We start from the raw sequence: 12,934 nt of genomic DNA on the forward strand, positions 1-12,934 counted from the left end.
TTTAGTTTTCAAAGTGAAGCCAACATGGAAACACAAGATTAACATTTAGTGATGTTAATTTGTTTGTTTTTTTGGTTTTGTTTTGTTTTTTCTGTATTTTAGACAGACGTACTCCGTTAACCTGATTTGGATTTTCACCGAAAGGTCCTGTTAAAAGGCTACAAGTAATAACCTCTTATCTGTTCCCATGGAAAACTGTCATGGCCGCTGCAGTTAGCATAAATAGCCAGAAGATGCTGAAGCTAACAGCTGGTCCCGCTAGCTAGTGACAGTGACTAAGACGTGTTGATACAGCATGTTTGTCACACTTTAAAGTGTTTGTTTTGTATTATTAGAAGATAATTCTTAGTCCAATAATTTGTAACCTCACATTTTGCAAGTCTACATTACTAACACGGGAAACCGGTAGGAGGAGGTGCGGCGCTATTAGCTTTAGCCCTTGGGATACGAGAAGAGCTACCAATTACAGGTAAGACATTGACTGTTTTCCCTAAATAATGAATATTAATGTCAGGCTGCATCTACTGACTTTTCCATGCTATTAACTTTTAATTAGAAACAACTCATTGCAATAACGTTTGGAAGATGCAGGCTGAAATATTCTTTCACTATTTGGGATGAAAGTGATCATTTTGTTGTTTTGCGTCTTTCCGATTCCCTTTTTTAGTGAATAATTTTTCTATTACAAGCCATACCATTTTATGGATTACGCAACTCTGTCAGAATGGCAACAGTGAGCTTAAGTAATTTTGTAATTGTTGATTTTCTGATCATAACTGAACATGCCATCAGGTAGATTCAGAAATATCTCAATTATCATTACAGAATTAGTTCTACTTCAGTATTAAAAACATAAGCAAAAATAACGAGCCAAGGGAAGTCACATTAAACTTTATTCATGTAAACAAATGTACACATTATATTCATTTAAACATTATACACAGGTTGTCAAAGTTATGTACAAAAAAAAGTTCAGCTCGATGTGCTCAGCTTTGGCTGTACACCTCTCCATAGCCGCACTGTGTCTCATGGTGGCGCTGTAGCTCCACTCTGCGCTGGAAGGTGAGCTGACAGCGGGAGCAGCTGAAAGGCCGGTAGCTGTTGTGCTTTCGGCTGTGGGTGATGAGGTTGGAGCTCTGGCTGAATCCTTTACCGCACACTTTGCACACGTGTGGTTTCTCTCCTGAGCAGGGCGCAGAAACAAGGCAGGCCCGTCATGATTCACGCTCAAGTTTAACAGTGAACCTATCTCGTGCGTCTCCCCCTCACCTGTGTGTATGAAGGTGTGTTTCTTCATGTCAGACTTCTGGTGAAACCTCTTGCCGCAGTACTGGCAGGGGTAAGGCCGCGTGTCGGAGTGGATGAGGAGGTGAGTGGACAGGGTGGACGAGCGCTTGAAGACTTTTCCACACACTTTGCAGCCAAAGCTTCGCTCCTGGACACAAAAACGAAGCTTACAATAAGTCCCGGTAGAGCGCGCGACCAATGTATCTCGACCGGACCGTCACGGGTTCGAGGCCCCGCCTGTTAGCCTTTGCCGCAACTCTTCCCTCTCCCTCACAACCCACTATCCTGTCAGCATACTGTGAAATAAAGCCCACTAACCAAAAGTCCTTAAAAAAAGAAAGAAAGAAACACTTAAAGAGGTAAAGACCTTTGCTCTGCTATAGCTGCCAACTGCTCGGAAACCAAAGGGCACATGGGAAATGTCCGCAGCAGCCAGGGATCTCGACAAGGGGATGGAGAGGGTGTGGTACACTTGGTCTCTCAGACTCCCTGGCATTAGGATATCTGAAAGAGACTGAGGAGAATGGAACAAGAAGAATGAGATAAATTCATGTTAGGTAAATAGTTCAGTGATCTAAAGTTTCCTAGTGGATTCACTTTGCACAGAAATAGGTGAGCCATTACTACAAGTAATTGCTTAAACGATGACAATGACATTGAAATTTATTTCGCACCATCTCTGCAATAGACATAAAAACAAATAGTTCATCTAAACTTTAATAACCAGAAAAAAAAAACATCAAAAGGATACAATTTTCTCCTTTTTCTTTTAACATTTTTCATTTAGTCAGTGATGGTGTCATGAAATACGGTGTGAGGTGGTGAGGCAGATGCTGAGGACCCAGACTGGAATGAATAACGGTGAATTTAATGATGAATCCAGAAATGCAAAAGTCCAAAATCTGCTGGTAGCAACTGGTGAGACAGCTGGACAGCAAGACAAATACGACAGAATCGATGAGGATCCGACAAAGACACAGAAACGCAGGTAGCATTAAATACACAGAGGGAACCAGACACACCTGGGAACAATCAAGGGGTAGACAGGACAACACAGAGAGTCAAAAGACAGGGAAACCTAAAATAAACACACAGAAAAACTCAAATCACCGCAGATGGTTCTTGCATAAATGCCAGACTTCCTTCTGTGTGATTTATTTTAGGTATAAAACAAAGAATTCCCTCTCCTCTTTTATTTATCATTTTTTAACAGTTACTGTTTAATATATTCTGATTTAAAGAATCTGCAAGCAACCTACAGAAAATGTATAATGATTCAGAGCAAGTTAGTCTAGTTTGAAGTTTTGGACTTCAAACTAGAGAGATCCAGGTTAATTTGACAAAAAGTCAAATAGCCATTCTTGAAAATAGGAAGCAGAGAGTCGGATACCAATTTCAGAGCATTGGTGCAAACTTGTATTTCCACACAGTTTATATAACACAGGGAAAACAAACATGTTAGAATGCTTGTGCCGCCCTCTGATGAAAGAGCTCCCTGGGTGGTGAGCCATATCTCCCATATGTATATAAAAAAGCTACAGATGTTTATATTTTACACTATGATCGTCTTCAAAACAATGGAACCAAGTAAACTCTCTTTTTATGTTTGTCATAAAAAGAAATACAAACTCCATTACAAAACAAAAGCTAGTTAAAACACTTATAAAATTACCATCAATAGAGATATTCTTTAAAACTTGACATAATTTTAACATAATTATTCCTGAGATAACTTCTCAAATGTTGTTGAAACAGATCATTAGAATCCATTCACAAGAACAGGGTTTCATATAAAACCTCTGCTGCCAGCTCTCCCTCGATCCTAAAACTGATCAAGGTTGAAAAATTGCATAATTTTTTGAATAAATATTTTAAAATACAGTTGTTTTGTAATGGAATTTGTTTCATAGAAAAACAATTGCTTATGGTTTTTCTATGAATGTGTATTTTGTCTGAGGAAAGAAGAGCAGGATATCATCAGCATGCGGTTTTACTCAGACAGCAAAATAGGGAATAATAAAAAAAATTTTTTCTAACAGTCTGTTATTCTTCGTTTCTCACCTTTTCACAGAGCGGACAATCCCTGACCGGTGATTTGAGGTCAGTGTGCGACGTGTGGTTGAGCAACAAGAAGACGAGCCTCTCCAGTTCTCTCTCTCGGTCAGATTTTTGTCGGTCAGGCGACCATGATGCGACTGGCGTGGGACGGTCTTCCTTCTCCACAGGGGCTTCAGTCAGAAAATAAAACAGATTTTTTCAACCAGTGGGTTCCAAACTTATCACCGTCCAATCAACTTAAACGTGGAAGAGACGCAAGACCCGGACTATCGGTTGAGTCTACAAGCATTTCTACAAAATCAAACAAAAATCAGCATCAGCAGTCGGTATGTTGCTTTTATTTGTCAGTACAGCTCTTTATCTTCTAAAGTTTGCAGCATGAAGGTGCTTTACTTTTATCATGTTTGGTATTTGCCTAACTGTACCTCTGATTTGCAACGTCAATTGGAGTATTGACCCCTATTGGTCAGTCAAGACTCCCCAATTACCCAATCTACCTTAGCTTGTTCTTAACACCCAACGTGTTCTCTTGTACAATTAATGTTTTGCTCTTCATTTGCTAATTGTTATCTTGTTATAGAAACGGCTGATGCACAAAGTATCATTTTTAAGAAACGGGCTCATACCTGAAGCCCAGAGCTTGTCTGTTGGGGTTCTGTAGGAGCAGTTTGCCAGTCCATCAGTCAGAGGGTTTCTGATCTCTGGGGATAAAGTTCGTGGAGCGTCTTCAGGAAGCCCGATCCCATCCTTGGCGTCAGTTTCAGCCTGCCGACTAGAGCAGTGGTCCCTGGGCGGGCTGAGGGGATGCGTCCGTTTGGTCTTGACGAGGAACGAGCGCGGCATGGCGGAGGTAGGCGTCTGAGGGAGTGAAGATGGTGCACTGTAAATCTGCAGGAGTCTTGAGAAGCCAACTCTTTCATGTCACTTTTAGAGCCCCGCACACACTCAGATGTCGCGCACCTGTCTGCTCATCTTCAGTTACAATGCCAAAGTTTGAGGTTTCCTCAACAAACGCAGCCTGACACCTGCATAAAGGTTTTGAGGGCTTTAACTAAGGAAAACCCTGCTCTGCTGGGAGGCAGCTTCGAAACTGATTCCGTCGCTGCTTTTTACGTGAACAGTGTAGTTATGGCAAAAAGCAAACACAGTCCAGTTATTAAAACCTAAAAGTAAGATTATATCATAAAAATGAGGCTGCTGCCACTTGTTTTCTAAAACCTTCCCCTACGTTTGTTAACGTCACTCTGTGGTTGTCGATGAAGTGCTAGAAAGATTATTTGTAAAAGCCATATCTCAGATTATTAAACTTTATCTTGCAACTTCTTTTCTTTCTTTCACTTTTGTAAAAAAAAAAAAAAAAAGCCCATGAAATACAATCGCAAAATAATTATACCTTCTAATCTGGTAAATCTGTCTTATATAGTTTAGCCGCTGATGATTTTGAACCTTTTAAGTCCAACAGAAGATAGTTGTGGGAATACAAAAATAACACTAATAATAATAATTTGGACTTAAAACTACCTTGGCCCAATTTGAAACGTGAAAGCCAGCTTGAAATGGTTGACCTTACCTCAGTATTGCGCAGCTGAATGTTGGCTGCTTCTTGTGTCCTCCTTGCTCGCAATATCCTCATTTCGTTTTCTCACACCCATCAACCGACGACATGACACAAAGAGATTTGATTTGATTTTGAACGGCCAGCTGAGGATTGTTTTGCTGGAGGCGAAGAAAGTGAAACCACCTGAGAAACTTTCAGGAGCTAAAAGAATAAAACACTCAGAAGCAAGCGAGCCCTGTCTATTATTTATCTCTTCTGACACTTTTTCTTGTCACCAAACTGTCAGAAATAGAGCAGCAGCTGGGTCTTGACTGTGATACGTTTTGAGCCTACCCCTCAAACGTGTGAAACCCAGAAGATTGTATTATTTTTTTTAAATGTGGGACCAGTTTCCCCATCGATGGATTCATGCTGCAATGACTGTTCACCGTGGGTGGACTTACAAACACACTAAGCATCGACTGGAAAGTCTAAATATCTCATCGTTCTCATGTGAACACGTGAACCTTTACAGCCCGTACAGGTGGGATACCGACAGGGTTGTTCAAACCCAGTTTGTGGAAATACCCTTTGTGTTGACCCATCTGGGAGCTGTGACTCATTTTTCAGGTTCACCTACCGTCAGGGGCGACAACGTTCAGCTGACTCTAGCTGGGGATGGGAAATCTGGACCCAGAATTCGTTTGTGCTCTGTTGTGTTTGTTGTCATGACGACGGAGGTGATGATGCAACTCGTCGCAAACTGTAACCTGGTTAGATGGCAGTGAATTCCCCAGGGTTATAATGGCTATGGGTTTTTTTTTTTACATTATAGTTTATTTTTATTTTGCTGTGACTTTATTAGTTTTTAGAGTACTTTTGCTAGTTTTTATCGGTAATTCAAATTAATAATGAAGCTTGGTTTCAGTTTATCTGTTAATAGTTACAGCAGTGGTTTTATCTCTGTCATACTTTGGTAAATTTTTAGGTGCAAAATTCAAAAAAGGTCAAAAGTTTTTATTGTGATTGTGTTTGCATCGATTGGGTGATAAATACTCAACAGAAGATAACATTTTCAAAAAAGTGTATTTAATTATTATTTAACAACAAACTTATTCTGGGCTTTTATTGCCATTTTTGCTATTTTTACTAGATTAAGTCGAGGCGTATGGCGTGACGTAATTTACTGACATTAACTTCTTGTGTGTGAGGGATAATAATCAGTTTGAAAGGGTTATCAATAGATTCATTGATACAGAAATGAAGGAAATTATACCTAAAATTTCAGCATCTTTTAGTCATTTTAGTTTTTTACCCATTAATTGTTGATTTTATTTATTTCAGTTAGCATAAATGATTCCTCAGTTTTAGTTTTTGCTATTTTGTTTGTTTTAATTAACTACATTAACTCTGGAACTCACTGGATATATCAGTGTAAAGTGTAACAAAAAAATAAATAACTGTGGAATATTTTGCAACGATGACTGTGATTATATTTTGAAACAGAAATCCATGACTTGTTTTAAGCTTTCATGGAAATGACAGGGGAGAAGGGAATGTTTACAGAGCAAAAGAAACAGTTTCAATTTTATGTTCAGTTTTAAAGTTAGCACACACCAAGTAGAATCTGCATTTATCGCTATTGAGAATTATTTATTGTAATCAAAATATTTTTACAATACCTGAAATATGATCTCTCAAAGCAAAACTACTTCTAAATGTTTCCCCTTATTCTGCGACACAGAAGAGAGCTGTATGAATAAAAATAACTAATTTATCTTGAGGTTTGAAAGGTTTATTTGGTCAAACTTACACAAAAAAAAAAGAACGGCATGGTGATGCACTAACCGCAGCTACCACGATTAATAAATGTGAAATCGGAGCTCAAGTTCAAGAAATGTGCTCAGAACTACACATGAGAAAGTCCTGACGATGAAGCTGAGTCAGAATTTAAACTTCCCACAAAGATAACATGCAAAAACTCTCAATTAAAATGAAACTATCCTCAAAAACAAAAAAATAATTCAATAAAATAAAACAAAAAGTTCAAGTTAAGGGATTGGACTGACCTATTTTAGGGGCAACAGGATAAATCTAACATTTCTGGGTCTATGATCCAAACAAACAACTGGAAAAGAAAACTCTTGCTCTCATCCGTTTAGCATTTTTAAATCAAGTATTTTCCTAAATGAATATATTTTTTCTTTTCTTTTGCCTTTGTGTTACACAAAAATTGAACCCGGATCTTTTTTCATAGCCACAATTAAACTCTTTACCTACTTTTTCTACTCTAAATACACTTCTAGAGTTCATACCAGTGAAATGTCATCTGCATAACGAGAGTTCATCATAGCACAATCAGCCTCTGCACCCATTAAGATAAAAAAAAAGATAAGGCACTCGGCACTTGAGCTCAGTTTTGGGGATTTGCAGCATTGTTGACTCATCTTCACAACATTCGGAAAGCAAACCACATTGAAAATAGCTTTATTTATTACTGTAAGACGAGTAATAAATAACCTCCCACCGTCTAATCAGTGTTTGTGGGATTTCCTAATAACAAAAAAATCTGCTGCAAAATAAGACAAAGAGTGTATAGCTTTGCTTTTTTCAAATTTAGGCATCGACTACTCTCTGGACCTTCTCCTCGTCTGGTGTAACCATAGTAACTCGATCACTCTCGTTTTTGCAAGCTTGTAAGAGATGTGTTGCTCTGGATTCTGCGACATCGTCACTAACGTTTTATACTACCGCTTATGTGAAACTCCGAATGTGCCACCAATCGTCGAAAGTGAAAAATAAACAGTTCAACATGTAGGTGTCTCGACGTTTTACATGCAGGGGAGCCGTGTTTGAGATATGCTCTGGTGAGAAATCTGACTTCTATGGACACGTTTCGAACTTCAAACATGGAAATTACAAATTCAGAGAAAAATGACAAAAAAATATCACAAAACGAAACAAACAACTTAAACAATCGTCTAAAAAAATATCCAGGTACTAAACAAGTAGTTCTGCCGCACTTTTGATTCTTGGAAAACGTGGAAATTACGTACAACTACTTCATAGTGTAGTGGACCTGCATCAGTGCTGCATTGTTCTCTGAAACACCAACTTCACACCTTTTGTGTGTGAGGGTGTGTATTCCTCACTCTCACCCCAAACACACACACCCACACACACGTAATTAAATGGACTGAAAGTCATACAGATACAAGTTCCTATTTTAATTTTAAAAATGTGAGACTCCCTTGTGTAGAGAACAACTGCTCTTGTTGTTAAAGGAAAACTTGTTTTCATTTTTGTGTGATAAGAGACAAATGGTCACACTGACTGAAAATCAAGAAAGATGATTGCTCAAATTGTTTTGCTTTAAATCCTCTAGTCTTGATTTTATATGACATGTTGACAGAATTAATTCGTCTCCTACTATTAAAATGTTTTCTGTTTTTGTCACAGACGGCCAACACAAAAAAAAATCAGGCTGTTCTTAGAGACGATGCACCATTAAGGAGGTAAAATGGTCTAATTTAAGAGTGTCCTAAAAAGATCATATTAAAATAATACATATTTTCTTTAGAGCTGTACAGTATTTCTAGAAAGACACGCATTTTGTTTTTCAATTTGGAGTTTTTTTGGCCAGCAAAACGTGTCAACAAAAACGAAAACGGCGAACAGGAATGAGGAAGATCAGACAGAAACATAAATTCAAATTACCTTGCCCTTCCTTCTTCCTGTTCTCAGTGACACACATGCTACATAAGAACGACTGGGACTTTCTTATAAATGATGTAGCACCCTCCCACGGTGTTCTGTGGAGGTGATAAGATGCACGGACATCCTTTTTTTTTTTTTTTTCATTTTAAATTTATTCTGCTTTTTTGTTGAGCATTGTTGTTTCTCTAGTTCACACAGCAGGAATGTCTGGTTGAGTTTGAGGCCTGTGCTAGCAAGAAATACCTCCCTAAACAAGGTATTGACTTCAGGTTTAGCTAACATCACATTGTTTTTCTTAATAACCATTAATATTTCTTGCTTGTATATCATAAAGTGAAACATCTTGGACTGTGGAAGTAATTATTTTTAAAATATTTGTGTATGTAGTTTAACGCCATGAGGCCAAAACAAGATAACCTAGCTAATGTGATGTCCGGTAGGTTTCAAATAAATTTTATTACGTTTAAGCTCCAGACATTAAATAACTATACATAAATTTAAAAATTAATAACTTCTTTTCAGTGACTGAATATAACATATTAGCGCCTTCTTTGAGCGCTGTTAGCTAGCCGATTAGCTAAGCAATGACCCCTGCTTTGCTAGTGGTCTTTTCTTTGCAAATTAGCTAATAAGATATTTAGCTAATTTGATGTCTGACCGGTTTCATAGTTATTACATTACGTTTAAGCTCCAGTTATCAAGTAGTAATATATAAATTGAAAAATTAATAACGTGTTCTAAATGAAACAGAGACAGAATATGAAATGTTAGCAGCTACTTTGAGCATTACTAGCTAGTAGATTAGCTAAGAAAAGACAACTGGGGGATGTTTTCTATTCAAATGCTAGGTTTATGATGTTTGGACACAAATTAGTAAATTATTAATCCATTCATTAATTAATTAGAACCAAATATTGGGTAAAAACATTTAATCTAGTTTATTGGGTTATATATTAGCCTCTTCATTCGTCGTAGGTAAACCTTTTCAGCAATGCCAGTTCTTCACCTCTTCCACAGGATAAAAAAATTAAATGTAAGATGGTTCAGTTTACCCTGCATAAAAATCTTAATAAGACCGTGTGTTAAAGAATTTAAGTGAACACATTTGTTTACTTGAGATAGTGTTAGCATACGTGCTACATAGCTGACGCTAGATGTTTAACAGTCAGATTTTGACCTGAAAAATCATCATAAAGTCAATATAGACAAGCAACGTTCTTGTGGAATTTTCAACTGGAAACTTAAAAAATACAAAATACTAAAATTTTGTAACAATATATTTTTAACAGACTTCACTAAAGCTCTTCCACAGGAAGAAACAAGGCATACACCTTCATATCGTGTGCTATACATGGACTTGGAAGGCAGATTTTTAGGATTTCTAGATGGAAACACAAGAGCACGTGAAATCTGAATTATATTTTGGTAAAGGGCGTCAAGATATGCTTTAGCTAATCAGTGTCTGCCCAGCAGGTGACCCTTGACCCTTACACTTGTGCTATCCAGACGCATTCATTGTTCTAACTAAAACTACCCACAGATAAAGTTCAGAAATAATGCCGTCTTTTTGGGCACACCTCAGCCCGATGCATTCAGTGTGTGTTAAGTGCGACAACTGAAGTGCGTTACTTTCTGAGACGTTAGGCTGCTAGTCAGTCTGTGTTGCTCACAAGTCAGAGGTGTCAGAGAAACTATAAGCTCAATATGGAGGGTAAGCATTAGAAAAGAAGTAAAAAGTTGCTTATAGAAACTCCATATCAACAGTTTGTTTCACACATTGTTTCACACATTGTTTCTCTGTTTGTGAACATGACGCTGTTTGTTTGCATACAGTGGAGAACAGCCCTGTTGTCTGCCTGTTTTGCAGCACAGCAGTTAGAAATTCTCACAAGTTTTACCAACTTGACTCTCGAACTAGCTCAACTCGAGTGTCCCAGATCAGAGATCTGACTTAGAAGATAAAAAGATTGCAGTACTAAACCAATCCAGAACTGGGTTACCAAATGTATTGCCCAGACCCAATGCAAAATTTGCCTCTCTGTTTGGCCGCTCTTCATTGCTTTTAATCATGAGTTTGAGTGACAAAGATTTCCACTTACTATGAACTAGTTTGGAAAAGATAACTTGTCCTTTCTTATTCACTTCAAGAAAGTAACAATGATTCCACAACTCATAAACTCTAGATAACCCTGTTTTCAATTTCACCCTGTCTCTCAAAGTCACAGATGACGGTGCACATTTCCTGACAACTTAAAAGTGCCACCGTTAAAAGATAGATGCCATCATGACATAAAAATACTGATATGAAACTGGTCCTACGCGTCACAAGTTGCCCTGTTGAAGCTATATAGGTGAAAATGGAGGAAAACATTTTTATTTCATTCGCCCCGTAGACTTTCTGAAGTGTGTGCATGTTCACCGATAGATTTCAAGTAACAAAGCTTGAATCTGTCCTCAGATTGAATGCTATCTTCAGAGACCACATATGAACTGAAACCAACACTTTTTTCCCCCTTTCAGTATGGCTGTATTTTTTTGCATGCATGTCATTGCAGCTCTGATCCGAGCAGCGTAGAGTCGCGCCGAGCTCCCCTTGATGTGCACAAACACAGGCATGGCAGAGCACTGTGGTTCATGTGGTGGGGGGCTTGGAACCTTCTCCCATGGGTTGTCTGAAAGAGCAGACGAGAGGAGTGCAGGGAGCCAAGACGAGCTGGTGGGTTCGGTGGGTTTCTGCCTCTCCTGAGTTTGGGGGGTTCAGGGGCTTCTTGTTACTCTGATGGTGGCGTAAAACTGCCTTTCTAGGAACCTGAAAGCTGAGGAGGAGGAAGGAAAGAAAGAAAGACGTATGAATTTAGTCAGTTAGAGTTTTTTTGTTTTTCCACCATATGGCAAATAAACTTCATTAAGGGTAAATGCCCACATAGTGGAAAAAAAAATCTGGATAAAGTTGATTAAAAAGGTTCTTGGTAGCTTGAAGGAGTAAAAGAAAAACAAAAGGGAAACGCGGCAAACTACCTTTCCCTCTTCAGCTTTACAAAGCACAAAGAGCGTTAGCAAAAGAAATTTTAATAGTTTGTACTTTTGGATGTCTATGTCATACTAGAAAATATTCACACACATTTGGACAACAAAACTATACATCTACACAGTTTGCTAAAGCATATTTAAGCTTCCTTTTACTACAGATTGTATTTTCTAGCCCATAATAGTTAGCAGCTAGCTTTGTTGTCAATGGCTAGTAGAGGCGCTAACTAAAAGTAGCTTAAAAACCCAACTGCTTAGAGTAACGACTGGAACATTGGCCAACTTATTAGATGTGTACTGATGATTTTGATGACATAATGTAATGTTTATTGCTGATTTAACAATTGGTGCCTGTATGATGGTTTTATGGTGCTTTTAATGTTTTTTGTGTTAAGTGCTTTGAACTGCATTGTTTTTCTTTTCTCCCAAGAGTTTTTGCGGCGCTAGTGGCTCGTATTTTTGCAACAGTAGATAGACGGGAAGGAGGGCGAGGAGAGGGGGGAAGACATGCGGCAAAGGTCGTCAGGACCGGGAGTCGAGCCCGCGACGTCCGCGTCGAGGACTGAGGCCTCCAAACCTGGGGCGTGCTGACCCCCTGCGCCACCACAGCACGCCCCTTGAACTATGTGAAATATGAAATATGTACCATACAAATAAACTTGATTGAGTGATAGAACTAAACTAGAACGTCATCCAAAATACGTTCACCTAACATTTCCTACATACATATGGTACTTTTCTAAAATTTAAAATGCATTTTTAACTTTAGCTTTAAATGTGGATCGGAGACGGATAAAACTCATCGTTTGCAAAATGGTGGTTGTGCTTCAATATCTACCAGATTGAAGAGTTTTTCTGTCACTGCAACGCTCAGTATGTTCTTACTGACAAACTGAGAATGAACGCCCTGACTTGTTCTGAAACCGAATCACAAAATCCAGTCACAAAATCCTGCAGATAAGAGGATGTAGAAGCTAACCACCATCAGCTTGTGAATGTGTGCATGACTGAATGTAGTGTGAAGCGATTTGAGTTTCTCTGAACCAGACGAACCACTATACATTTAGCTACTTTTTACTATTTGCTTATAAAGTATAAAATACTGAAGTACAAAGGTTGTAATGTATTATAGCTTGCTTGATAAACAGGATAAGGGTTGAATGAACCAAACGCATAACAAAGGGGATGAATTCAGTCACACAGCAGTAGTCATATACCTCAGTCTTTTTTTTTTTTTTTTTTTACAGGAAGAGTAGTGGTTTGCTCATACAATCAGCAATATAAATAAAATGTCTGGCAAAACATATA

At 38.3% G+C, this 12,934-nt stretch overlaps 1 protein-coding gene and 1 long non-coding RNA gene across 3 annotated transcripts; one reads left to right on the forward strand and one right to left on the reverse strand.

Annotated features, from left to right (window-relative positions):
• Positions 1 to 4,089, forward strand: LOC122822073. The gene is made up of 4 exons (XR_006369100.1): positions 1 to 469; positions 2,075 to 2,275; positions 3,359 to 3,671; positions 4,007 to 4,089. It is a non-coding gene; the product is annotated as an uncharacterized LOC122822073 (long non-coding RNA).
• Positions 876 to 5,675, reverse strand: LOC122822072 (zinc finger protein 205-like). 2 transcript variants are annotated; one of them, XM_044100452.1, is made up of 7 exons: positions 5,523 to 5,675; positions 4,916 to 5,061; positions 3,972 to 4,203; positions 3,349 to 3,515; positions 1,655 to 1,801; positions 1,270 to 1,435; positions 899 to 1,183 (listed from the first exon to the last, which is right to left on the reverse strand). In XM_044100452.1, the coding sequence occupies exons 2-7, from the start codon at positions 4,976 to 4,978 to the stop codon at positions 987 to 989; spliced, it is 972 nt and encodes a 323-aa protein (XP_043956387.1). In that variant the 5' UTR covers positions 4,979 to 5,061; positions 5,523 to 5,675; the 3' UTR covers positions 899 to 986. The 2 variants fall into 2 exon arrangements, with proteins under 2 accessions (XP_043956386.1, XP_043956387.1); XM_044100451.1 differs by having other exon boundaries at positions 876 to 1,183; positions 4,916 to 5,675.
• Between the last annotated feature and the right edge of the window lie 7,259 nt (positions 5,676 to 12,934).

This window comes from Gambusia affinis, linkage group LG19 (genome assembly GCF_019740435.1).
Source record: "Gambusia affinis linkage group LG19, SWU_Gaff_1.0, whole genome shotgun sequence".
NCBI classification, from domain to species: Eukaryota; Metazoa; Chordata; class Actinopteri; order Cyprinodontiformes; family Poeciliidae; genus Gambusia; species Gambusia affinis.